Source organism: Schistocerca cancellata, chromosome 4 (genome assembly GCF_023864275.1).
Source record: "Schistocerca cancellata isolate TAMUIC-IGC-003103 chromosome 4, iqSchCanc2.1, whole genome shotgun sequence".
Lineage (NCBI taxonomy): Eukaryota > Metazoa > Arthropoda > Insecta > Orthoptera > Acrididae > Schistocerca > Schistocerca cancellata.
In genome coordinates, this window is record NC_064629.1 from 692,380,979 (window position 1) to 692,408,525 (window position 27,547).

General features: G+C 37.7%; 1 protein-coding gene across 4 annotated transcripts in view; it reads left to right on the top strand.

Moving 5' to 3' along the window:
* The window catches only part of LOC126183575 (LIM domain and actin-binding protein 1), a 216,577-nt gene that overhangs the window by 165,723 nt on the left and 23,307 nt on the right, over positions 1–27,547 (top strand). For all 4 annotated transcript variants that reach the window (XM_049925669.1, XM_049925670.1, XM_049925671.1 and 1 more), the window contains 4 exons: positions 536–758; positions 13,749–13,873; positions 14,031–14,207; positions 21,710–21,866. In XM_049925669.1, the coding sequence (XP_049781626.1) occupies positions 536–758; positions 13,749–13,873; positions 14,031–14,207; positions 21,710–21,866 (682 nt within the window). The remainder of the gene's footprint in view (positions 1–535; positions 759–13,748; positions 13,874–14,030; positions 14,208–21,709; positions 21,867–27,547) is intronic.

Here is a 27,547-nt window from a genome sequence, read left to right on the forward strand (position 1 = left end):
CACTCACTTTAACAAGAAAATCTATTTCACTCTCTACTCCCCGAAAAAGAAATAACTAACATATTAATTTAGGTGTACAAAATTGTCTGTAAATAGGTCATTGGCATATTGAAAAAATGTTACCATAAGTAACAGAAACATTTTTTTAGTTGTGTGCAGAGACTGAGTTAACAATTAAGATGTATCAACTATTTTCACTTTTCTTTACTAAATCAGATAGCACAGGGGTAAATGGCAGGGCTCTTGGTCTTGAGGAATGTACAAGTCTAGTCTAATCATCCTAATTTTCATCTTCTTTGATTTCCTTAAATTACTCATAAAGGCACTGAAATAATTCCTTCAAAAAAGTTATAACAGATTCCTCTCTTCAGACATGTCCAACTGGGCTAGTTCTCCAACTGCTTAAATCCCACAGCCACTCCATTGTCAAACTAAATTAAGAAAAAGTTAAGATATAGAAAATTATTTTTAATACTTTTTCAGTAGTTACCTCAGTAAAGTGTAAAAATATATAAAATTATCACATTTGATTTAGGGAAAACAAGGAAAAATGAAAGAAATGTATGAACAAGCTGTAATGGAAAGTGAACGCAGTACCCAGAAGAAAGGTGTTGACATATGTTCTGAGAGGGCAAAGAGCCTCAAAGAAAAATTTGAACGTGGTGAAGTTGTACCTGATGATGAAGAGGAGGACATAACTGCAAGAGAAGAGCAACACAAGAAAGCAAAAGAACAAGAACTGAGTTTAGTAGAAGCAGGTATATTTATACATCAATTTCTTCATAAAGAAATCTATCACTATGACATGTAATCTAGAAAATACAAATTTTATGTACCCACTTGCAAAAGAATACTTTCCAGTTCGTAAACAAAGAGAATATTATTCAGGAAACAATATTGCCATTTCCTGAAAATTTGTCACTGTTGTGCGTAATTTTTTGTTTGTTATTTTATTGACACACTCTTTAATAAGTCTGTGTTGAATCATCAAAATACTTACGTAAAAACAAACAGTATTGAACACTTAATGTAACTGGAAGTGTCTGTATGCAACAGTAGTGTATTTGTGTGTGCTTTTCATTGATGACATTTGTTGTATCTTGTTATTATGTGGAATGAGTCAGTTGGTTTATGAATATAATACATTTTCCTCAGTGAATATAAGGCTACAAACTGATCAGGTACATGATTAACTTTTATACTAATCCTAATCTACATTGCAGTTTAGTAACTGGACCTTTTCAGAAATAAATTTGTGAAGTAGAAGTAGTTATCAAACAAAACTGAATTAAATTTGTTTCTAATTTCTTTTTTGCTTTTGCTTGCTACCTCGAATTCTTAAGGGAAATGGTCAGACATTTTAATTGCTGAATACTTTGGCCCTTGGTGTGTAAGAGTAGCATTAAATTGTGGGTAGTAGATGTCATTTTCATACCTAATTCTGTACTTATTATTCTACAATAATTTTCAAATTTTACCAGTTCTTAAAACAAATTCCATTATCAAGTAAATGTACTGTGAGGCTTTTTCTTAAACAGTTGGGTACATGAGGTTTGAGGATGTACACTATCATTGTCCTAACATTGTACTTCCATACAACAAATATTTTGTCTTTGGGCTTGGGCTGGTTCAAAATAACTGTTCCATCTGACATTTTAATCAAAGTTTTGAGAGAAAATTAACTTTGTATTTTCACCATGAAAATCAAGACTGTCATGCTGAGGACCTTGGTTCAATTGATGGTACTAACATGACTTTTTGTTAGGTCAAAGGACTGAAGCAGGGTATATTCAGGCTCATTATGCCAACTGAGGAACTGCTTGAGTAAGAAGTAGTGGCTCTAAAGGTCAGAATTCTGACATCAGTGGGAGAGCTATGTGGTGATCACATGCTCCTCCATAACACATCCAAATTATGCCATTGCCAGAGTATGCCATGGCAGCTGATTAGTACCATTTGGTCTTCTGTGCTTGATCACATAACACCTTTTTATCATTTATACTTAGAAATAAAGGGAGTGAACACAATAGTGAACCTTGTGGAACACCACAAGTGACTTGTCCCCACTCAAAATATGACTCAGCCTGAAAATTCACTGTATTGTTGAACATGACTCTGTGGTTTAAGTTATCTAAATATAAATGGAATATTTACCTTGACAGCCACGAACTTAACATATCTCCATTGAATACCATAGACCGCGCTGTTCCAGCTCAAGGTCACACAGGTGCTCGTGGGTGGGGTGGGCAGATGGCTTGCACTTGGGTTGTCAACAGTATCAGCTAGTGAATTACCATTGACTAAGCAAATACAATTGTAAGAAAATGTGTTTAATACAAACGTTTCAACAAAAGTAAAAAATATTAACATTTTATTGTATTATTGGAACATGAAATTTCTTCTTGTTCACAAGTTACAAAAATGTTTGATTTAAGACACAATGTTGCTACAAAATGCAGGATTCTCTTACATATTGACCATTCTGCAGTTTTTCCTGGCAGAAAATAGTTGTTCACAATGAAATGTGGACCCAAACATAAACACGATATTGACCAGATTTCTGTGTATTTACGGAAACTGCTCTATATGTATACCATGTAACCATGTTGCTGTAATATCTGTCCTTGAACAGAGTGCAACAGCTGTTAATTGCATTTCAAAAGGTACAGTATCTGGTGAACTGAAAACAGAGTGATAAATAAATTCAATTTATTTTCTATGCTACATGGGTCTTGACCCCTTGTGTTGAAACTCTGATGAGGTTGAACAATCTTTCCTTGACATACCATGAAACATGTGTCTGAAGGTAACTGTAGAAATGAAAGACATTCCAAAAGTGTTATGTTAGCTGTCTTTCAAATACCTGTAGATGAAGTTTGTTCATGAATGCATTAATTTTATTGTACATGTTGATAACCAGTAACTATTTCTTTGAGGTGTCATGTTCTGTTATTTAAATGTCTCATAATATGAGTGAGATAGGCTGTGTGCAAACTACGGAGAACAAAGTGTGAATATGGTGCAATAGAGCCCCTTGGATTTAGCCTACTTACCTATGCCTGGCTCACTGGTGAAATGTGAATGCTCATGAATTGCCATGCTCTGTGGGGCAGAGTAGGAACAGCCTGCTGTAGACAGATCACAAAAAATACTAATATTTGAAATTTTGTTAATTAATATATTAATAAAATTCAGTAGTTTACAAGAAAAATGCAGCACTCAAAAGACATTTTTCATGTAAACTACTGCAGTTTATATACAGCTGCTGCAAAAGTGGAATCGAACTTCGTTAACATTTAAATACACAGTAATGGGGGTGGCAGAAGGCATGTTTGGTGACAAGGCCATCCTGGAGTCAAAATTGTGTTCAACTCAAAATCTTGTATTTGTAGATATGCTCAATCATTTTCTGAAACTGTTGAGAATGATATTAATAGTGAAACTTTAATACCCATTCTGATGCCTCTCTTAAGAAGGAATGTTACAATGTCATACTTCTGTCTTTGAGGTAAAATACTTTGCAATGGAAGTGGATTATGTGTCTGACTCAGTACAGCTACTGTCTTACTCTTCGCAAAAAAAGAAAAAGAAAATATTAGTGCAGCTTGCTGAGCTTGTTCTGTGGTGAAACATTTGCTCATTTTCTTACTAAATCACCTTGTTCCTTGACAGACCTCCCTGTCTTTACTTCTTACTACTTTCCACATTGTTTTTATTTTATTTTTTGACATTATTAATTTGCACAACATGCAACCTTTTTGAATTTTTGACATCTGTTCTCATGACCATTTTGTGTACTTGTCTCTATCTACAACATGAACTTTAAAGCCTTTGTTATCTGAGGTCACCACTGTACCACTGATACTGTATTTTGCAGTTTTCATTGGGAAGCAACAGTTTAACTGCTTAAGCTCTACATCTCCATTTGTTCTCTGCAAACCCCGGGGAAGTGTATGGAAGAGGAATCTGAGTGTTGTATGACATGTTAAATTTCTTTCACATTCCATTTGCATATGGAGCATGGGAAGAATGTCTGCTTAAATGCCCCTGTGTATGTTATAATTAGTCTAATTTTTACCATGTGGTCACTGCAAGAGTGATCAGTAGGTGCTTAAGTGTATTTCAAGGTCCTTCAGTTAATACTTGTCCTTGACTATTTGCAAGTAGGCTTTTGAGGGATAATTGGCATCTATCTTCAAGCATATGCCAGTTCAGGTTTTGCAGCATTTCTGTGACATTCCTCAATGAGTTAAAAATTCTTCTATGTACATGTTCAGTATCCCCTACTAGTCCTATTTGGTGGGGGGCCTACACACATAAAGAATATCCTAAGATTGGATGCACAAATCTTTTGTAAGCAGTCTCCTCTTTTTTCCATCTACCCTTCCAATGAACTGATGTCTGCTTCATCTATGTCTGAGCCTACCTATTTCACATCTTCACAAACTGTTACATCCAGATATTTGTATAAGTTGACTGATCCCAGTTGTGACTCATTGGTATTGAAATCATAAGGTACAAGGTTTCTGTTTTTCATGCAGTTGCACAATTTTATGTTGCTGTACATTTAAGACAAATTACAAATCTTACTACTACTTTGAGATCATAAGATCAGTCTGGATATTTGTGAAGCTTTTTTTTCTAAACAGTACTTCATTATAGATAACTACATCATGTGCTGAAAGTCTGAGGTTACTATTAATGTTGTCTGCTAGGTCATTAATATACACTCCTGGAAATGGAAAAAAGAACACATTGACATCGGTGTGTGAGACCCACCATACTTGCTCCGGACACTGCGAGAGGGCTGTACAAGCAATGATCACACGCACGCACAGCGGACACACCAGGAACCGCGGTGTTGGCCGTTGAATGGCGCTAGCTGCGCAGCATTTGTGCACCGCCGCCGTCAGTGTCAGCCAGTTTGCCGTGGCATACGGAGCTCCATCGCAGTCTTTAACACTGGTAGCATGCCGCAACAGCGTGGACGTGAACCGTATGTGCAGTTGACGAACTTTGAGCGAGGGCGTATAGTGGGCATGCGAGAGGCCGGGTGGACGTACCGCCGAATTGCTCAACACGTGGGGTGTGAGGTCTCCACAGTACACCGATGTTGTCACCAGTGGTCGGCGGAAGGTGCACGTGCCCGTCGACCTGGGACCGGACCGCAGCGACGCACGGATGCACGCCAAGACCGTAGGATCCTACGCAGTGCCGTAGGGAACCGCACCGCCACTTCCCAGCAAATTAGGGACACTGTTGCTCCTGGGGTATTGGCGAGGACCATTCGCAACCATCTCCATGAAGCTGGGCTATGGTCCCACACACCGTTAGGCCGTCTTCCGCTCACGCCCCAACATCGTGCAGCCCGCCTCCAGTGGTGTCGCGACAGGCGTGAATGGAGGGACGAATGGAGACGTGTCGTCTTCAGCGATGAGAGTCGCTTCTGCCTTGGTGCCAATGATGGTCGTATGCGTGTTTGGCGCCGTGCAGGTGAGCGCCACAATCAGGACTGCATACAACCGAGGCACACAGGGCCAACACCCGGCATCATGGTGTGGGGAGCAATCTCCTACACTGGCCGTACACCACTGGTGATCGTCGAGGGGACACTGAATAGTGCACGGTACATCCAAACCGTCATCGAACCCATCGTTCTACCATTCCTAGACCGGCAAGGGAACTTGCTGTTCCAACAGGACAATGCACGTCTGTATGTATCCCGTGCCACCCAACATGCTCTAGAAGGTGTAAGTCAACTACCCTGGCCAGCAAGATCTCCGGATCTGTCCCTCATTGAGCATGTTTGGGACTGGATGAAGCGTCATCTCACGCGGTCTGCACGTCCAGCACGAACACTGGTCCAACTGAGGCGCCAGGTGGAAATGGCATGGCAAGCCGTTCCACAGGACTACATCCAGCATCTCTACGATCGTCTCCATGGGAGAATAGCAGCCTGCATTGCTGCGAAAGGTGGATATACACTGTACTAGTGCCGACATTGTGCATGCTCTGTTGCCTGTGTCTATGTGCCTGTGATTCTGTCAGTGTGATCATGTGATGTATCTGACCCCAGGAATGTGTCAATAAAGTTTCCCCTTCCTGGGACAATGAATTCACGGTGTTCTTATTTCAATTTCCAGGAGTGTATATCATGAGCAGCAATGGTCTCAACATTCTTCCCTGGGGCTCTATAAATGAGTAAAATTTAATGTTCACATGGGAACTACCATGTAAAATATTCCGCTGTCTCTGTAATTGGCAGTTATACTTATGGCAAAAGTAGATGATCTTAAAAAAAATTTTACAAGTTTTCTATATAGTTTCTATACTTAAAGGGGTGTTCCCTCAAAATTCTATATCAACTTTGAGAAGAATGATGATAAATTCTGCATCACATCATAACTGGAGATGAGACACGTGTCTTGCACCAAATGCCAGAGATGAAGAGCAACTCTTAAGAAGTGGTACAGATCTCACTTTGATCAAAATAAAACTAAAAGTGCATACATACACTTGGCATTTCAAAATTTGTTTCACTGCATTTTGCAGATGGAAAATGCTCTTAACTTTATGTAAAGACATAAACTAACCAACTCTTATATTTACTACCATATTTGTCAGTGACTCTGGTGTGCTCAAACATAAATAGTTTTGGCTATGACATTATTCATGAACAGTTCACAATATCTATACACTGAGGTGTTGGACCACCTTTTGCCCAGAATACTGCAGCAACTCAATGTGGCATGGACTCAACAAGTCATTGGAAGTCCCCTGCAGAAATATTAAGCCATACTGCCTCTATAACCATCTATAGTTGTGAAGGTGTTGACAGTACAGAATGTTGTGCATGATCTGACCTCTCGATTATGGCCAATAAATGTGCAGTGGTATCCATTTTGGGTGATCTATATGGCCAAATCATTTGCTCAAATTGCCCAGAATGTTCTTCTAACCAGTGATGAACAACTGTGACATGACGTTATTGTTTGGGAACATGAAGTCCATGAATGGCTACAAATGGTCTCCATGTAGCCAAACATAATCATTTCCAGTCAATGATTGGTTCAGCTGGACCAGAGAACTTTGCCCATTCCATGTAAACACAGCCCACAACCACTATGCAGCCAGCAACAGTTTGCACAGTGCCTTGTTGACAAATTGGCTCCTTGGCTTCATTGGTCTGCACCACACTCAAACAATACAATCAGCTTTTACCATCTGAAGTTGGGATTCATCTGGCCAGGCCACAGTTTTCCAGTTGTGTAGGGTCCAACTGATGTGGTCATGAGCCCAGGAGAGCCACTGTGGGTGATGTCATACTGTTAGCAAAGGGACTCGCATCAGTCATCTGCTGACATTGCCCATTAATGCCACATTTCGCCACATGGTCCTAATTGATAAGTTTGTTGAATGTCTCACATTCATTTCTGTAGTTATTTCATGCAGAGTTGCTTGTCTGTTAGCACTGACAACTCTAAGCAAACACCACTGCTTTCGGTCATTAAGTAAGGGCCATCAGCCATAGAATTGTCCAGGGTGAGCAGTAATGCCCAAAATTTAGTATTTTTGGCACTCTCTTCACACTGTAGATCTTAGAATATTGAATTCCCCAATGCTTTCTGAAATGGAATAGCCAATGCATCTAACTCCATCTACCATTCCATGTTCACAGTCTGTTGATTCCTGTTGTGTGGGCATACTCACATCAGAAGCCTTTTCATATGAATCACCTGAGTACAAATGACAGCTCTTCCAATGCACTAGCCTTTCATACTTTGTATACGTGATACTATCACCATCTGTAAATGTGCACATCATTGCCCCATGACTTTTGTCTCCTCAGTGTAAATGGCCTATTAGGTAATGTCAGAAGCTCCTTGAATCTGTTTTTACTATTTTGTGGCAGTTCCATGAATCATTAACTTTGTGTGCTTTGCATACTTTCTTTCATTTGCATTAATATGTTTGGATAACATCTCACCTACACAAAAAGTGTTCCAATTTCAAAGATGGCTTTGATCCAGTAACCAGACAAGGGCATGATCTGTATAATGCAGCCAACCAGTTACAACAGGATTGAACTTGACCTTATTTTGACACTGACTATTGGGGTCTTCATCAGAAAAACCAAAGTCATTTACATATAACAGATTAAAAAACCAGTAATATAGAGGAGAAATCAAGACTAGATGGTTATTACACTGAACAGATTTATGAGGTAATTATACTCACATGTAGTGACAGTTAAAAACAGATTTACAAGCAAACTGCACTCATCATGTAAAATAACTTCTTAATATTGTATTTACAACCATATAAAAATTACAGATCTCAGAACTGACATAACAATGGTGCTTTCCTGTAAAAATTACAGCTATGTGACATAGCACACTGCACACAGCTGAGGGCTGTATGAGGAAACAAGCACTGGAGGTGGCATCAAATTAAGTGGCTCACAGGTCAAAGTTACAACAAGAAGAACACAAAATAAGTTAAACCATCTATTGACAATGGAAGAAATCAGCTGCTTACAGTAACAAAAATATTTTAAGTAGCATATAAGTACTCACCTCACAAGTCAACAGCCAGCATTATGGAAAATAAAAATTTATACACAACAATGCAATAGCAAATGTGCTATACATTTTGTATGAAAACAAATGAAAAGGAAAGAGGAAGATGATATTTTACAGTCTACTCTGAGGAAAGTGAGGAGTCAGTTTTAGGTACTTCTAAGTAAGGGCTTCATACCATTGAAGAAATTTTTATTATGTAGCTGTAACTGCTCATTCAAAATGAAACCCTCATTAAGAGAAAAGCTTTTTTAAAATCTGTAATTCTTCAAGAACATCAAATCTGAAGCCTTTCCTTTCTGCATGCAGGATACAGACGTCATGAACTTCTTTTGGCCATGGCCTGTAATTAATAAGTGATCAGCAAAGGACAAGTTACATATACTTGTACCTTTCTTTTCCCCACAGATGTTCTTTAAATCTAACAGCAGTTGCCCATCCTGTCTGTCCTGTGTAATATGCTGGAAATATGTCATAGCTAATTTTATAGACACCTGAGTTTTTTATGGGAATGCCCTGGTTTCAAACTATTTTTTAAGCTATCCCTAGTAGAAAATGCTGATTTACAGTCACACTTGTTTTGGAGGAGACACTGATCCTGTGAGATAAGGATCCTCATAATGGTATTTAGAAAAAATTTTCCATTTGATTATATTAATTATTAGGAGAAGTGTCAAGAGTGGTGGTTCTATTATTGGTTTTATTTTTGAGAATATTGTCACTATGGTTTGTTAATACCCATTATTGACTGTGATAGTTTTAATCTAATTAATCTCAGCTTCAAGATTTTCATCAGATAATGGAATGGAAACAGCTCTATATGTGGAAGTATGAAAAAAAGTTTTTTTGTGAGAATGAGGGAGTGTTGAACAGGATGGTACTATTTAATCAGTGCAGGTTTCTTTGCAAAATATTGAAAGAAATTTTGTTGTCAATTATTGTTAATTTAGATCCAAATAATTTAATTGGCAGAATACGTTTTCAAGCTCACATTTGAAAATAATGCTCTTATGAGGCACTCTGTAAATGATCAAATGTCATCTACATGTCTGTATTATGAATGAATACCTAGAATGGTAGCTGAAAACTTTTTAAAAAATATTTCTTCGAAGGAATTTATGACTGTGTCTGCAAGAATACCAACTAATGGATTATCCTTTGCAAGACCATCTGATTGCTGATGCAACTGTCCATTGAACTCAAAATAGTTGTATTTGACTACAGTTTGAATTAAATTCATGAAGTCAGTAATCTGCTCAGCAGAAATCTCTTTTTTTATGAAGTATTTTTTTCCCTACTGTATCTAAATTTGTTTGCACAGGCATGCTCATGTAAAGATTTTTAATATTGAACAATGGTAGCTTGGTGTTTTGATGAAAATGTAAATCTTTTATTTTATGAATGAGATCCATAGAGCTGTTTCCACTCCTTTATCTGATGAGAATCTAAATGCTGAGATTAATTTGATTAAAACCATCACAGTCAGTAATGGATACAAACCAACAATAGTGGACAATATTTTCAAAAATGAAAGCAATAGTAGAATTACCACTCTTGGCACTTCTCATTATAATGGATATAATCAGACAACAAAGTTTTTCCATACCATTTTTAGGACCTGTATCTTACTGGAGTCAGCATCTCCTCCAAAAAAAGGGTGATTGTAAAGCAGCATTTTCTACTTCAGTGGCTTCAAAAATAAACTTACTCATAATTTGAAACCAGAACATTCCCCCATAAAAAACTCAGGTGTCTATAAAATTAGCTGTGACATATGTCCAGCTTATTACAGAGGACAGACAGGATGAGGCAATTGTGGTTACATGTAAAGAACATCCCTTAGTAAAAAAAGGTATATATATATTGCCTGAAATTAATGAAGGATCAAAAAAGGACAAGTTATATATAACTTGTCCTTTTTTGATCCTTCATTAATTTCAGGCGATAAGTGTAAAGAAGTGATGTGAGTACCTGCACACAGAAAAATAGGCTTCAGACTTGATGTCCTTGGAGGAAATAGAAACTTTCAAAAAGCTTTTCTCTTAATGACAGTTTCATTCTGAATGAACAGTTGCAGCTACTTAATAAAAGTGGTATAAAGTCCTTGTTTAGAAACACCTAAAATTGACTCCTCATTTTCCTTGGAATAGACTCTACAATATTGTCTTCCTCTCTCCTTTTCATTTATTACACTGTAATTCATTTTCACACAAAATGTATAGAATACCTCCTATTGCATTGCCCTGTGCACATTTTTATTTTGCATAATACTGGCTGTTGACTTGCAAGGTGAACACTAATATGCTATTTAGAATGTTTTTGTCAATGTAAGCAGCTCATTTCTTCGATTGTCAATAGATGGCATGACTTGTTTCGGCCTGTGAGCTGTTTAGTCTGATGCCATCTTCAGTACCTGCTCTCTCATACAGTCCTTAGTGGCATACAATGTGCTACATAGCATAGCTATAATTTTTACTGACAAGTATCATTGTTGTGTCAGTTGCAACACCTGTACTTTTTGTATGGTATTAAATATGATTTTAAGAATTTATTTTATATGGGGAGAGCATTTAGCTCATAAAACTGTTTTCAACTGTCACTACATGTGAATATAGTCACCTCATAAATTTGTTCAGTATAATAACCATCTATTCTTTGTCTTTCCTCTATATTAATGAGCTTTTAATCTTTTATAGGTAATTGTTTTTGTTTTTTATCTGATGAAGATGCGCATAGCTGGTGTTGAAACCCGGTCAAGTTAAATCTTGTTGCAACTGGTTGGCTGTATTATACAAATCATACATGAACAAAAAGTATTCATTGCATAAAATAAAGGACTCAGAAGTGTGGGTGAGATTCACTCATGTGCATCTTGATGCATCTGTTTAAGGAACTGGGAATATTGACAACAGCATCACATTACATTTATTTTTATGAAATTTGTAGTCAGCAATTAATTTGAATTTAAAAGTGACAGAGATATTCACAAATGAAATACTAGAAGAAAAACTGATCTGTACTACCCTCTAATGAATCTCACTGTTGCACATTAAGGAGTGAAATATACAGTTTTAAAAATCTTTGATAATCTACTCTCACAAATGAAATGTCTGAACTATTTTCAAATAGAGTTGAATCTAGTTTCTTCTTAACAATTCCTTCTATACAATAGAGGAATTTAGTTACTTACAAACATATCCTTCAGAGCATGTAATGACTTAAACATATATGTTTTATTTGGGTATGAGTGAATGCTTAAGCTGCATTTAAAAATCTAGCCTTATTTGCTATTGATTTCATTGCTACACTACACCATCTTCAGCCCACTATATGAAAAAACAGGTAATGATGGAGATAATTTGATAACCAGCATAACATAACATGATAGAGTGTACAATGAAATTAATATTCACTATGATGAATTGTTTCCTTCCTGCTTAGGTATTGACATTACCAGCACATGAACAAGACTCTCAAAAAAGATTTTCTGGTATTGTCAGTACCATAAGCAGGAAGGAAGGAATTCATCATGGTGGCCATCAGTTTGACTGTGCTCTCTGTTGAGGTATATTATAGGAGTTATCCAGTTATGCACATGATTCTTTGAATGTGTGGTCTCTGTTCCTCCGAAATAACAGACGCCACACAAATACCACAGCCGTGTCACACAGTATGTAAATTGAAGAGGGATCACTGCTGTCTGCTGCAGCAGAACATTAAGCAGAATCAGCAGCAATGAGCAAAACTGTGTACCAGACTGGGATTCAAACCCGGGATCTCCTTCTCACTAGGCAAATGCGGCAACCACTGTGCCATCCAGGGCACAGTGTTATTGCATCTACATGGACTACTGTGGTACACCTCACTACCAATCCACATTCCCACCGAGCACCACCTATCTGCAGTCCGTCTCCATTTATACTTCCATTTGCTACTTAGAGGTTCCCACAGGAGGTCGGCCGTACTTGTGCATTTGCACTGAAGAAGTGGATCTATTGCCCAGACAGGTTTATCAATTATTTGAATGCATGGTGTCTGTTCCTTTGAAAGAACAGACACCATGCAGTTACCACAGCTGCAAAACACTATATGTAAAATGAAGGAGGCTCACTGCTGTCAGCTGCAGCAGGACAGTAAGCAGAATCAGTGGCAACAAGTGAAAATGTGTACCGGATTGGGATTCAAACTCAGGATCTCCTGCTTACTAGGATTTAAATGCCAGTCCTGTACACATTTTCACTCATCACCTACTGATTCTGCTTAATGCCCCACTGCAGCTGACAGCAGTGATCCCCCTTCAATTTGTTTATAGTGTTTTACAGCTGTGGGACCTTTGTTGTGTTAATTCTTTCGAAGGAACAGACACCATGCAGTTAAATAATTGATAAGCCTGCCTGGGCAATGGATACATTTCATCACTGCAAATGCACAAATACATCTGACCTCCTGTGGGAATCTCTAAGTAGTGAATGGGCTTATAAATGGACAGGGACTGTGGATAGGTGGCGCTCGGTGGGACTGTGGCTCGACCGTGAGGTGTACCGGTCCATGCAGTTGCAATAATGCTCTGTCTCAGATGGAGCAGTGGTTACTGCACCTTCTTAGTAAGTAGGAGATCCTGGGTTTGAATCCTGGTCCAGTACACATTTTTGCTCATCGCTGCCGATTCCACTTAATGTCCTGCTGCAGCAGACAGTAGTGATCCCCCTTCAATTTAGATATCCACATGATTACCTGGTTTATCATAGAAGGAATTGAAGATGGTGAATTGTAGTGCTATAATCAATAGCAAATGAAGCAAGACCTTTGAATACAAGTGAAGGATGCATCTGTACACAAATAAAATCATAGTAACAGCTGGCTTCCTCTGGTCCATCTAAGGTTGACATATGAAGATTAAATATATTTCTGTAAGAAGAGTGCACGTTCCATATCATATATTTATTGTAAATACAATCTATGAAACAGAAAAATAGCTAGAAAACTAACTTTGCATTAACACTTCAAAACACTGTCAGACAGAGTCTCTGTTTGCTATTACTTCATTGTAGATTACCTCCTCAATATTATTCACAAAAAATTATTTGAAGTAACCTCCAATGGCATTCTGTATTATGTTAGTAGTGAAATAATTCTCTTATATAATTATGAAACAAATATTTGGTACAGGTTTGGCAAAGAAGTCGAGAAGTCTTTTCCTAGAGCTAGATGCAACAGCTAAGAACCAACAGCCACCTCTTCTTTCACCTGCCAAATCACCTGTTCTAAAGCAAGATCCCAAGAAGACTAGGGAGGTGAGTATAATTACTACATAGACTGAATGCTCATAGGTGTTCACTATCTCTTACATGATCCCTCTGCCATGCACTGTAAAGTGGCCTGCCAAGTATATATGTAGATGTAGATTTGCTTTGATTCATTCTTTAGTCATTGAATTTTTCTGTATTATAGGCTCTATTTACACAACAGGTTTCAAAGGATATTGTAAGGGCAAGTGATACAGTTGAAGATGTGAAGGTTGAAACATCAGATGTCTCAAGTAAATTCAAGTTTTTTGAAACCTATAAGGAGCCTGAAAAACAGAAAAAACCTTTCCGCATAACACCTCCAAGAGAAGGTCAAGTTAAGGCAAGTACTGTTTTGCTGTGCATATTTTGGGGTGTGATAAATCAAAACACTTGACTCATATCTTAAATTTTTGCACACACACACACACACAGAAATAAGAAAAATGTTAAAAATTGAGCAGATTAGGGGGAAAGTCAATTTCTGTCATAAAAATTATTATATTCTTTATGTGGTTGTTGCAATATCAGTTAAACACTCACTAAATAATTGCTTCAATGACATGATGGCTATATTCTCCGTACCCATCATTGTTCAAGTGAGCTATTACTGCAGCTTTAAGCACACTGTCAATGGAACATTGCGCCATAAGAAAGAGAAAAATCTCTTCACTCCATTTGCAATATTTTGCTCAATAAATCTCAGTTCATACAAAAGTCTGGCATGAACTCTCTTTCAGTTGTCATATATCACTGTTTCTTTAGATCTTTCTCCTGTTGTTAACTTACTCTAAAAACTTACGTTGCTGTTCTGTCATCAGTTTAAATCCATGGGATTTGCATGAGATTGTTGTCCATTACAGGTGAATTTATGGTAGCAAAATTTTTTAAATTAGTTTATGAATTTCTATATCCAGAACACACATGAAAGAAAGTTTTTGGAATCAACTTGTAAAAAATTTTGCATGGAGAGGAGAATACTTTTTGCAAATATACTAGGCATGCACTTCTGCATGTGAAAGTAGTTCTTTTGACAATATTTAGTTATGTTTTATAAAATGATTAGTTTCATCTACTAGTACTCATTTAATAGAAGTGATTTTATTCATACTTATTTGTAACAGTGTTTTTGGGATGTCACATCCAAATTTAGTCTGGATATTAACTTTTCATACAGTTGTGCCTTTTAATAACTGGAAATTATCTCAGTATTTCTGTTGCATGTTCTGCATGATTCTGCATCCATAAAATGTGTTGGTGGATGTGGTCAAATTAGACTGTTGTGATAGGTTAAATGTGGGGTGTGGGAGAATAGAGTACAGACAATAGTATGATTAAAGATAACCAGTCGTAATGTGGAAGAACTGTTGAGCAATAGACAGAGTGTGTGCATATATATATATGTGTGTGTGTGTGTGTATGTGTGTGTGTGTGTGTGTGTGTGTGTGTGTGTGTGTGAAGTAAGTAGTAGTCAAGATGTAGCCAAGGTGGATATCATGAGGATTGTGGAAATGTAGGATTATTTGCTGAGGCATAGGTTGTGAGACAGCCACTAGGTTAATCACATTGTGTCATGTAACATGCTGTGTATCTGAGTGGTCATACTTAACCTTGCCAACAATTTGACAGTGGCAATACATACATTTGTGCAGTGTTAGTAGTCATGCCCACATGAAGTAGCTGTAGCAAAACTGATAAGCTGTATGGCTGCTTTGATTGGCAGCCCTGCCTCTGATGGGATGGGATATGTAAATGAGAGGATTGCAATAATATTTGTAGGTACATGGGGTAGGCCCAATATGTAGGTGTTTCACTTTGGTATGACCTGCCTGACAAAATATAGGAAACAGGACTAGTGGCACAATATCACTTTGGCAGAATGGGCAGATTTTTTTGAAAGCTATTCATCATTCAACACTTTTGAGACCAAGCCCGAGCATAGCTCAGGCCATGACTTTGTGTTAAAAAGACTGCACCCGAGTATAGGTCATCACTCAAAAATTGGTCTCACTACATATGAGAATCTGAAGGTACAAAAAGCAGAGAATCACAGTGTCAAACTACTGGGACTAAAAATAGACCAAAGGCTCTCATGGGATGACCATATAAGCTATCTGACAGGCAAACTTGCACACATAATATTCCTGCTGTATAAAATAAGAAATTCTGCCATTAAAAGTTTATTGATGCTTTGCTACTATGCGTTCTTTCAGTCACAGCTGCAATATGGGATTCTGTTATAGGGTAATTCATCAGGCACAAACTGTGTGTTCAAAAAAAATGTTTACAAGGATTGGCTCCAAGAGAAAGCTGTAAAGAGCACTTCAGTATATTAAACATAATGACACTCCCAAGTCTCTACATGTGTAACTGCTTAATATATTAAAATAAATTATACAATAATTTACACAGAGAAAGAATTTACGTTTGCACAGCACTCAAAACAACTGCATGCTTGATATACAGTATTCTAGGCTGTCACTGACACACAACAGTCACAAACACCTAAGTCCAAAGTTATATAATAAACTGCTACAATCTGTCAAAACCCTCACCCACATTAAATTTAGGGAGGTATTAGACACATGGCTCAAAAATAAAGCATATTACTCAATTGAAGAATATCTTGGAAGTAATTTGAAAGGAATGTGTAAACAATGAAATAATGTAACTATCATTAACTAAATGTGTAAAACCATATAATTAATTCTTGAATGTAAACTGTATAATGATTATTGCTGAAATTGTCTGATTAGTAAGAAGTTTATGTATTTATGTATATGTAAAATGATGATGTGGGTAAAGTGTACAAATTACTAACTACTAAAAAGATGTATGTATATATATGCATAATGTATAATGTAAAAATTAGTAACAATTATACTTATATGAAATATGTAAAATGTATTTTGACAAACCCAATTGCGTGGCAAACATGCTGAATGGCTAATAAATAAACACATGAACTTATGAACATATGAACAATGTACAGACATCTTGCTGTTTGTCCCTTGACTGGTGCTGCCTTCTGTTATCAATTTCTAAAATTATTCTGAAAGAAACATTAGTGAATGTAACAGCTGCTCTCACAAATTGCCGAGCCAGTATGATGCCATTGACATAGTTTCACACATGTGCTCATTGGGTTTCACAGTTTTCTCTTATTCTGTTACAAATACGCCATGTTTGTTGAGTGAGCAAGAAATTTTGGAAATGGAAGTGGAAGAAATTGTTCAATAACTCCCCTCACTTTTTAAGGCTAATTATACTTTCTCTCATCACTATTTTTAAATTTTCAATCTCTCAAAGAACTAAAGTAAATGTGAAAAATAAGTCTTGAAGTGTGGTTTTTTCTTTAATATGTATTACTTTTGAAGAGACATCAATTACATGTGTGCCAGTAACTCTTTAAATAACAACATAAATGGCCAGTTTCCTAGGCCTGATATTCTTCTAAGCAGCTGGTCAACACAGTGTTAAGGCATGACAAAAAATATTCAGGTAAATGCAGTCCTGATGATATTGAGTGATGTGGAAGGCAGACAAAGGTGCAGAGATGCTTTGACACAGAAAATCTGCTTTTAAACCAAGTTTCAAGAGGAATCTTGTCTATCAAGGACTTGAGCATAGCTGGAGGGAGATCACTCAACATTAAAAATATGCTGTCTGCAGGCGGCTGGATAATAACAGAGATGTGTCAAGTGGAAGGGGTTGTAGCTATCAAAGGGGAGGTATTATGGGAGGTTAACATGATTCATACCGACAGGGTTTGCCATGGTGAGCAAAATTTAACTTCAACCATGCGTAATGTGATGCACTTGCGCAGTCTGGGGCTCAGCCTGTCTTGACACTATTTGGTACATCTCAGCTTTGCTTGGTCCTTCCCAGAATTACGTGGTGTTGCATGACATTTCATTTCCCAGTGCAGTGTCTTCTCATATTTGGTGTGGCATTTTTCAGTCGACATGACTTTCTTCAGTTGAGCAGAATCATAGTAGCACCACTGTTTATCCTTCATGTTTTGTTATGGTATAAAGGAAGTTGAAAGGTCCAGCAGCTCTTTACTCAAAAAGAGGGAGTCTAGCAAACTGTCATCACAGCCTTTAAAAATGAATGGAAATCAAGGTTATTTTTCAAAGAGAAGGATGAGAATTTTCAGTATATTTTCTAGAGTCGCGTAACTGACAGGTATCACAAGTTGGCTGTAGAATGAGATTACAGTACCATGCATCAACAATTTAAAGATATAGTTGACAATGAAAGAGCAAAAAATTACAACACTCAATTGACTATTTGTGTGTGGTATAGTTTTGCACATCAAGATGCTCTTTGTGCTAAATTTGTAGGCATGGAGAATGTTATGAAATTGATGGTATAAATAGTAAATTTTCTGAAGTTATACACATTATACACTGTCAGTTTCACCAGTTTTGGTAGAATTGAATGAAAAATATGGAGACAGTATACATTACTGTGAAGTACAGTGGTTAAATCAGGGGGCACGTCAGGAACAGTCTTCTGATTTAAGATCCATTGTTGTTGAATTTCTGAAGGAAAACAGAAAGCATGAAGCATAATTAGAAGAACTGTAATGAAATGGACTGCAGACCTCACATTTTTAATGACACAAGTCTGCAGTAAAACATTTAAGAAAATATTGAATTCTAGAAGGGGCAACTTTTGACAAAGAACACTGTCAATTTTCTGAAGCATTCTGTCATTAAAGAAAATGTGAATTTTGAAGAATTGTTTGTGGCATTCATAGAACAGTTTTCTAAACATTTTTAGGACACAAACAGTCTGTTTTTGAGTGGTTTTTGAAACTTATTACCATTTCAGTTGTGTGTATGTAATTCCCATGTAAAAGACAGAATCAAACAATGAAAAGTCCAGGATGGAAAAAGCAGTGGTATGGAAAGGATAGATTACTACTTGCCACACAGATAAGGCACTGAGTTCCTCACAGGCACAGTAAAAAAGAACACTAGAAATATTTGTACTTTCAGACAAAGTCCTTCAAAAGTAGAAAACTCACACATATTCACACAACAACTCAGATTCACATGCGCACTTCTCTGGGACCCTAACGCCTAGCTGCAGTTGTCTTAGCACCTGGGGACAGTGGCCATTTGTGTGGGAGCTTTTGTCTGAATGTGTGTGTGTTTTCTATTTCTAAAGAAAGACTTTGTCCGAAAGCTGCAATATTTCCAGCATTCTTTTTCATTGTGCCTGTGTGCAATTCAATGCCTCCTTTGTGGTGAGTAGTAATCTATCCTTTCCATACTGCCACTTAAAAGACAAATTATTTTATGTTGTATGAAGTTTTCCTTGAAAAGAGTATCCACATCTCCATAACAAGGCTGCAAATGTGATTTCAGTGTTTCACTCAATACATATGTATGTGAAAGATGTTTCTTGATTATGAAACTAAATTAGTCACGATTATATGGCAGCCTAATTGATGTAAGTCTGCCAAATTCAGTTTGCACCAAATATAAATTTTATTATGTTTCCAGCAAACCAAAAATAAATAAGTAATCATTAAAATTTGTTTCATTTATTATCTATGTTGTCAGAAATATGAAACCAAGCTGCATGCAAGTTGTTCAGTGTTGTTTGCATGACTAAATTGTTATATAATGTGTTGGAGCATAGTGTCCCCATCTTCCCACTAAGATAGCATGGTGTGGTTGTGGGGGATGTGTGCAATCAGATGGGAGAAATCCACATGCATGTGAGACCTCTGCACACATGTAGAGGTCTTGTCCACTCCTGATACCATCATAAGTTTTCATGTAGCCACCAGAAAGGTTGAGAATGGCATTAAGGAAGCTCACTTGCTGGGCAAAGGAGGACAAAAGGAAACAGATTAAAGTTAATGTGCTGAGGTTGTATAAGCATAAAATAAGTATCTATTTGTATATTTTCTGTAGACACTTTTAAAAATTAGGGAATATGTGAGGAAACAGAGATTAGACATGAAAATGATTCTATGTTTTATGATATGCAAGTGAATTGGGGACACAGTATATTTTATGCATGATATTGAACATCCAGTACCAAAGAAAAATGAATAAGACTGCTTAGCTGGAGAAGGAAAAAACTTTAAGAAGATTTTGAGAACATATACAGGGTGTTACAAAAAGGTACGGCCAAACTTTCAGGAAACATTCCTCACACACAAAGAAAGAAAATATGTTATGTGGACATGTGTCCGGAAATGCTTACTTTCCATGTTGGAGCTCATTTTATTACTTCTTTTCAAATCACATTAATCATGGAATGGAAACACACAGCAACAGAACATACAAGCGTGACTTCAATCACTTTGTTACAGGAAATGTTCAAAATGTCCTCCGTTAGTGAGGATACATGTATCCATCATCCGTCGCACGGAATCGCTGATGCAGCCCTGGAGAATGGCATATTGTATCACAGCCGTCCACAATAGGAGCACGAAGAGTCTCTACATTTGGTACCGGGGTTGCTTAGACAAGAGCTTTCAAATGCCCCCATAAATGAAAGTCAAGAGGGTTGAGGTCAGGAGAGCACGGAGGCCATGGAATTGGTCCACCTCTACCAATCCATCGGTCACCAAATCTGTTGTTGAGAAGTGTACGAACACTTTGACTGAAATGTGCAGGAGCTCCATCGTGCATGAACCACATGTTGTGCCGTACTTGTAAAGGCACATGTTCTAGCGGCATAGGTAAGAGTATCCCGTATGAAATCATGATAACGTGCTCCATTGAGTGTAGGTGGAAGAACATGGGGCCCAATCGAGACATCACCAACAATGCCTGTCCAAACGTTCACAGAAAATCTGTGTTGATGACGTGATTGCTTAATTGCGTGCAGATTCTCATCAGCCCACACATGTTGACTGTGAAAATTTGAATGAAGCCTCATCCGTAAAGAGAACATTTGTACTGAAATGAGGATTGACACATTGTTAGATGAACCATTCACAGAAGTGTACCCATGGAGGCCAATCAGCTGCTGATAGTGCCTGCACATGCTGTACTGGTTCTCCCGTAGCACTCTCCATACAGTGACGTGGTCAACGTTACCTTGTACAGCAGCAACTTCTCTGACGCTGACATTAGGGTTATCGTCAACTGCACGAAGAATTGCCTCGTCCATTGCAGGTATCCTCGTCATTCTAGGTCTTCCCCAGTCGCGAGTCATAGGCTGGAATGTTCCGTGCTCCCTAAGACGCCAATCAATTGCTTCGAACGTCTTCTTGTCGGGACACCTTCGTTCTGGAAATCTGTCTCGATACAAACATACCGTGCCACGGCTATTGCCCCGTGCTAATCCATACATCAAATGGGCATCTGCCAACTCCACATTTGTAAACATTGCACTGACTGCAAAACCACGTTCGTGATCAACACTAACCTGTTGATGCTACGTACTGATGTGCTTGATGCTAGTACTGTAGAGCAATGAGTCGCATGTCAACACAAGCACCGAAGTCAACATTACCTTCCTTCAATTGGGCCAACTGGTGGTGAATCACGGAAGTACAGTACACACTGACGAAACTAAAATGAGCTCTAACATGGAAATTAAGCATTTCCGGACACATGTCTACATAACATCTTTTCTTTATTTGTGTGTGAGGAATGTTTCCTGAAAGTTTGGCCATACCTTTTTGTAACACCCTGTATAGTGAAATCCAGAATTTTTTTGTACTAAGACCTTAATTATTACCAATTGAAATGTTTGTTGAAACTAAACATGTTTATCATTAATTTATGAAATTATTACCAGCTGAATCTAATGAATAGAAGTAATTCATTTTATTTATAGTGTCTCAATAACTGTATTTTTTGTGAATAGGAGGACTATCCTGAAACAGAAGTTTATCGTGATCCAAATATTGTGAGAAGTGATGATAAGATTGAGGAAGAAATTGTCCGAAGCAAAACAACAAGCAAAATGTTGTCACTTTTCAGGCAACTTGAAGAAAATGCATCAAAGGAGGACATTCCTGAAGGTGAGCTTTCATTGCTTCATCTGTCTTGTACCTCTTCATCAAGCACACTGATGTCTCATTAATGTCATTTGCTACATACAGATTTACCTGCAAAACATAACAGATAATTCTGTGCAGTTTTAAACTTCTCATATATATCACAACTGTACCTCATTCCTATTTTATCTATTGTCTCTTTGAAAAGTCTTAAATCCATAATACATGAAATTAACTTTGAAGAGTCATTATTATTGTAACCATTCAGTTTCCATCCACTGCTACGTAATGCATCTTTCAGACTCATTATACCATGATCTTAAGCTTCACATGTAAAAATGTATCTTGCTTTTATCCTCATGCTGATATCCCATGTTCATTTGGTTATTGTCTAAGTTGTTTCTTATCATAAGGAATTTCTTTAGTCTATGCTTGTTGATATCTGGTTATGTGTTCTGTCCATCTTTATTTTAGTTTCATGATAGCTGCAATGACATGCTCAATTCCTGTTTCTCCTCTTACTAATTTATGTCCTTACTATCAGATTTCATTGTGGAGTATGTATGAAGATGTAGATTATACTCAAGTTCAAAATGGTTGGAATATTTAAGTTTCATGTTTCTGTTGTTGCCTCTAATTCCCAGTATTCATTGGCTATAGACTTTCTTTCATGTAAACTGAGATTTTATTTTTTGTCATTTAATTTCCCAGATGAACACAAAGCCATTTTTATTTTTATCAGTGTCAATCAATTTATCATTTTTTGGTTCCTCTAGGTACATAAATTTGTTGTCTGATATTATAATTTCATAGTTAATCTTGACTGTCTTCCCATCTTTTTTCCTAGCGTTCTGTCTGTTTGCAAAGACACACTTCAGTGGTTGGTTGTTCTTGCATTTTGGCATGGAAGCCACTTTTATGGCATCTATCATTGTTTCATCATTCCTAAGTGATTTTCTTCTTACATATGTTAAATTGGCTTTATCCACTTATTATGGCAATATTTCAGAAGGATATACACCTAGCCATCTTTTATCCATATGTCTGTTTTATTGGATGAGCAATCTGCTACTGATGTTTCCATTTCACTGTGTGAATTATACAAATTGGTAATGTAATATATAAACACTCTTTAGTCAGAGTTTCCTATTGTTTGCAACTATGCCATCTGACATTTTGATCAAGAGACTGTTATGTTTGCCTCTTTTTTTATTCTTTGGTCATTCTTCACTGTCTCTATTATAATGCACTTTTTATATTTTCCAGCCTCTTCTTGTAAATGATTCAGAACAGTGTTTTTATTCAGAAAACTACACATCAATATACTTTGTGTACTCTTAATGACACCAATACTAGTGATGAGGCACCCAGAATGAATGGCCCTAATGGTTCCAAACACAGAGGATGTGCATCAAAAATAAGCAATAAAGATTTCAGAAAGGTGACACAGATGTAGAATGATCAGTACTGGAGGTCCTTTACTGCAATATTTTGTCTTGAACAGGAAAGTTTGTAATGCACACATAATGGTGTGTATGTGAAGACAGTTTAGACAAGAAAGTTGTATGCAGTAATGAGCATGTCCTGGTCCTCAGAACACACTCACAGCACTGGAAGGCCACCACAAGGTCCAAATGGCCATACTGTTTCATCCAATATGTTGGCTTGATGTAGGAGCACAGCAACAGATTTTTGCCTCTCTGTTTCATTGATAGGACATTTCTTCTGTTGATTGTACTGGTGGCATACATAATACATCTTCAATTCCCATTGCCTAAAAACCCCCAAATGCCTCAGATTGCAATAGGAATGTAAAGTGTGGTGTTTTTTTATGAGTCTCACTTTTTGCAGTTGTTTTACAGCAAAATTCAGTGTCAGCATTCCACCTCTGGGCAGGAAGTAAATGTGTAAGAATGCCTTATCTGTTACAATACCATGCACATCATTTTCCCTACAGATATCATCAATTTAAATTTGCATCAAAATTCTGGTTGTTTTCTCAGAAAAACTGAACAACCTAAGTTCCATCACCTGTAATGTTTCACTGCAAGAACTCAGTGTGGTTGACAATACCATCCAAAATTCCATAGCTGTCACCATGTACCCTTGCAGAATTATCATCAGCTATTATATGTTTTATTATTTCCACATTTTTTTAGGAAGCATCTACTGTGTTCCATAAACATTATGCAACATTTAATTTGAACTGTGCCACTACACTCATCAACATGATGAACAGTTTGATAACTTTTAAAAATTCTACTGGACCAACTGTCTACCAGTCACTTTGCACCGGCTGGGGAAAGCAATAAATGTTGAGCAGAAGTACTTTCTGTACATTTAAGAATTTTATTGTAGATTTAGTCATGCAGTTGACAAGAATGAAGTTGACATGCATTATAAAGCAATAAAGAATTAGTATAGGAGGGATAGAACATTGTGTGGCAGACTTTGTCTTATTCATTTTCTGTGTCCTGTATACCTTGGAAGTTCATAACATTCAGATTATATGAGCTATAGAAGCTCTGCACATACATAAGTAGATCTATACTAAAGCAACAACACCTGACGAGATCCCAAGAGTATATTTTTGTCATCCACCCTTTTCACAATTTAAGGTTATTTTTGTGTAACTAATTTATAAACACCCTGTGTGTGTGTGTGTGTGTGTGTGTGTGTGTGTCAGAAATGTTGTGACAAACTTTGAGGAGGAGTAGAGGGTGTCTTGAGGAAATCGAGGATAGGAGCCTGTGTCCGCAAATGTCATCTGATGACCCTACAGAGCATTGAAGTTATAGGCACTGGTGCCTGCCACTAGGCCACATCTTTGGCAGCAAAAGTAGCTTTGTATACTGATGGCTTTAGGTGGAATGTCTCACAATGTCATTTGTTGTTCAGTGATTGTGACTGATTGCCATAATCAACAGTGGAGTAGGTGGAGCTAGCTGCTACGTAAAAAAGCATTCTCCTATGAATGTGATGCTGTGTTGCCTTGGTGAATGATGATGGTTTTGGACACTGGTTTCCATCCCCAGTTTATTTTTCTCCCATATACTTAAAAACAAGGTTCCAGGAGAAAAATATGCTGCAGATGGAGACCTGTGTTGAAAACCATGATCCAGTGAGGCAACAGAGCATCACATTCATAGGAGACGAGGCCTTTCTATGCAGCAGAAATATGGGAAATAGACATGGGAAATGGACAAATGAAGGGGTTAGATGGTTGTAAAGGGAACTATGGATATCAAGGTGTGGGTCTGGGGAACGAAAGTGCAGGAAGACATTGTGCTGAGGGCTATAGGATGGTTCTGCAATGCGAGAGTATTTGTTCACACATTAGCTATCAATGCAAGGGGGGGGGGGGGGGAGGAGAGAAAGGACATCAGAATGTACAAAACTGACAATTCACTGGACAGTGGAAGCATTGATTCCTCAAGAAGCATGCAAAAAAAGAATGAACATTTTCCTAGCTCCTGGATGGATCATGTAATGGGAGTGGCAGCAGGTGTGTGGGGCAGAAATGTTGGAGGGAGAAGCAGCAAGTGTATGGGATAGGGACATGACATGCAGGCACCAGAGATGATGAGTTCATGTAGTGCATGATGATGATGATGATGATGATGATGATGATGTGGAGGAGTGGATTGGGCGAGTTGCAGTGTGGAGGAAGGGGAGAGGTTGTGGGTGTAGTAGCTTAGTAGAGACTGAGTTTGGAATATGATGATGAGAGTGAATGGTAAGCTGCAAAAGGCTGCCACGTTCATGCTAACTTTCATTTCACCTATCTTTGAGAGCACATCAAAGTTGGATTTATTCAACAAAAGGTAATGCCTTATATACCGAGTCCAAAGTGGTGCTATAAAGATGAATGATATGATCAAACTGCATTAGAATATGCTGGCAAGGAAACATGTGACAAATGCAGAAAAGACACCCATGAAGTAGGGTCACTGTACTCAATGCTAGAACTGCTTGGGTAATCACTTTGCTTGGAGCAGGTATTTCCCAGTGTTTTTAGAAGAAAAGGAAATTCTGGAAATTAAAGTGTATACCAATGCAAAAGGAGAATATAAGGCTCTGAACCCTCTTGCTTTCTCAACTTCCTTCACTCCCACTCTCAGTGAAATGAAGCTCAAGTCAGCACAGTTTAAGAACGTAAGTGGAAGAGGTAAACTTTTTACAAAGGATAGGCCCTTGTGCCTATACATACAAAAGATACATTTCAAACCGTCAGACTATGATATAAATGGTGGGAGGGCCATGCATGAAGTGGCATTATTCATCAACAATATGCGCTGTTCTGAACTTGTAATCCCCGCCATCCACCTTCAAGCAGTAGCTGTTCATTTTTACATACTTTTAAGAATAACTGTGCGCACCCTGTATCCCATCTCATGAACTTGTGGATAATGAAGTCTGTGAGGACCTCATCTACAAACTCCCCCATCTCTTCCTCCTCCGTAGAGATTTTAGTGTGCATCTCACATAGTGGGGCTCTATATATATACAGATAATCTAGTGGTTTAATAGTGGAGAGGTTCCCCTTGTTAAGTGATGTCTGCCTCCTCAACACAGGGAAAGTGACACATTTCATTGCTAAAAATTGATTATTAGCTGCCATTGACCTTCCAGAAAATTTCTCAGTCAGCTTCATTATGGCTTCCGTAAGTACATATCTACACTTCACAAGCAAATGCTCCTGAAGGTGGTGATACAAAAGGCTTTTTTGTGTAGCCAGCACTTGACAGGAATGTTTTTGGATATTGAAAAGGCCTATAACACTACATGGAGATATAATATCATCTGACAAATGCATGAATGGGGCTTTATGAGGTGTTTTCTTATTAGAGTCTGAGCCTTCCTTTCAGGACAGTACTTTAGATTCATAGTTGTTTGTATATTCTCAGACACACATAACAAGGACAACATTGTCCCTCAGTGGAGCATGTTAACTGTTACTCTTTTTGTAGTAGTGATCAACACTGTAGTGTCAAAAGTGAGGAGCCCTGTCTAATGCTCTCTTTTTATGGATGTCCTTGCAACATTTTATTCGTTTTCTAGTCTTGAGATGACTGCTTGACATCTGTGATTAACATTAAGAAGACTATAATAATGTTTTAAAAGCACAGACTTCTGGTTTTTCCATAGATAAATGTGTGTGTGTGTGTGTGTGTGTGTGTGTGTGTGTGTGTGTGTGTGTGTGAATTTTAATGATGTACATCATGTTTTTAATCAACCTGAACAATGGCTGAGGGCACTACTCTTAATTGTAAAGAATCAGTCCCTGTTCCGTGTCTTCAATGAGAAACTCACATGGTTGCCACACCTGAAGTATCTCAAAACAAGAAAAGCAAGAACTCTGTCAGCTTTAAACATCTTAAACGCCTTAGTGGCTGATACTGAGGGGCAGACAAATACCCCCTTTAGTAATTTTATAGAGACTTCATTTAGTCACAGCTGAACTATGACTTCACTGTATATTGTTCTGTGTGATCATCCTATTTAAAGACACTGGAATTGGTTCACAATGAGTGCATTAGTTTGGTGGCAGGGGCCTTCACAACAATGCCTATACCCAACCTCTGTGCTGAAGTTGGGGAACTGTCAATAACCATCCAAGGAAAGTTCCTAATGGTGGAAAATGAATCTAACATGTGCCCACTCCCTCAGTTTGTGGCATTTAACCTTCTTGTCTGACCATCAGC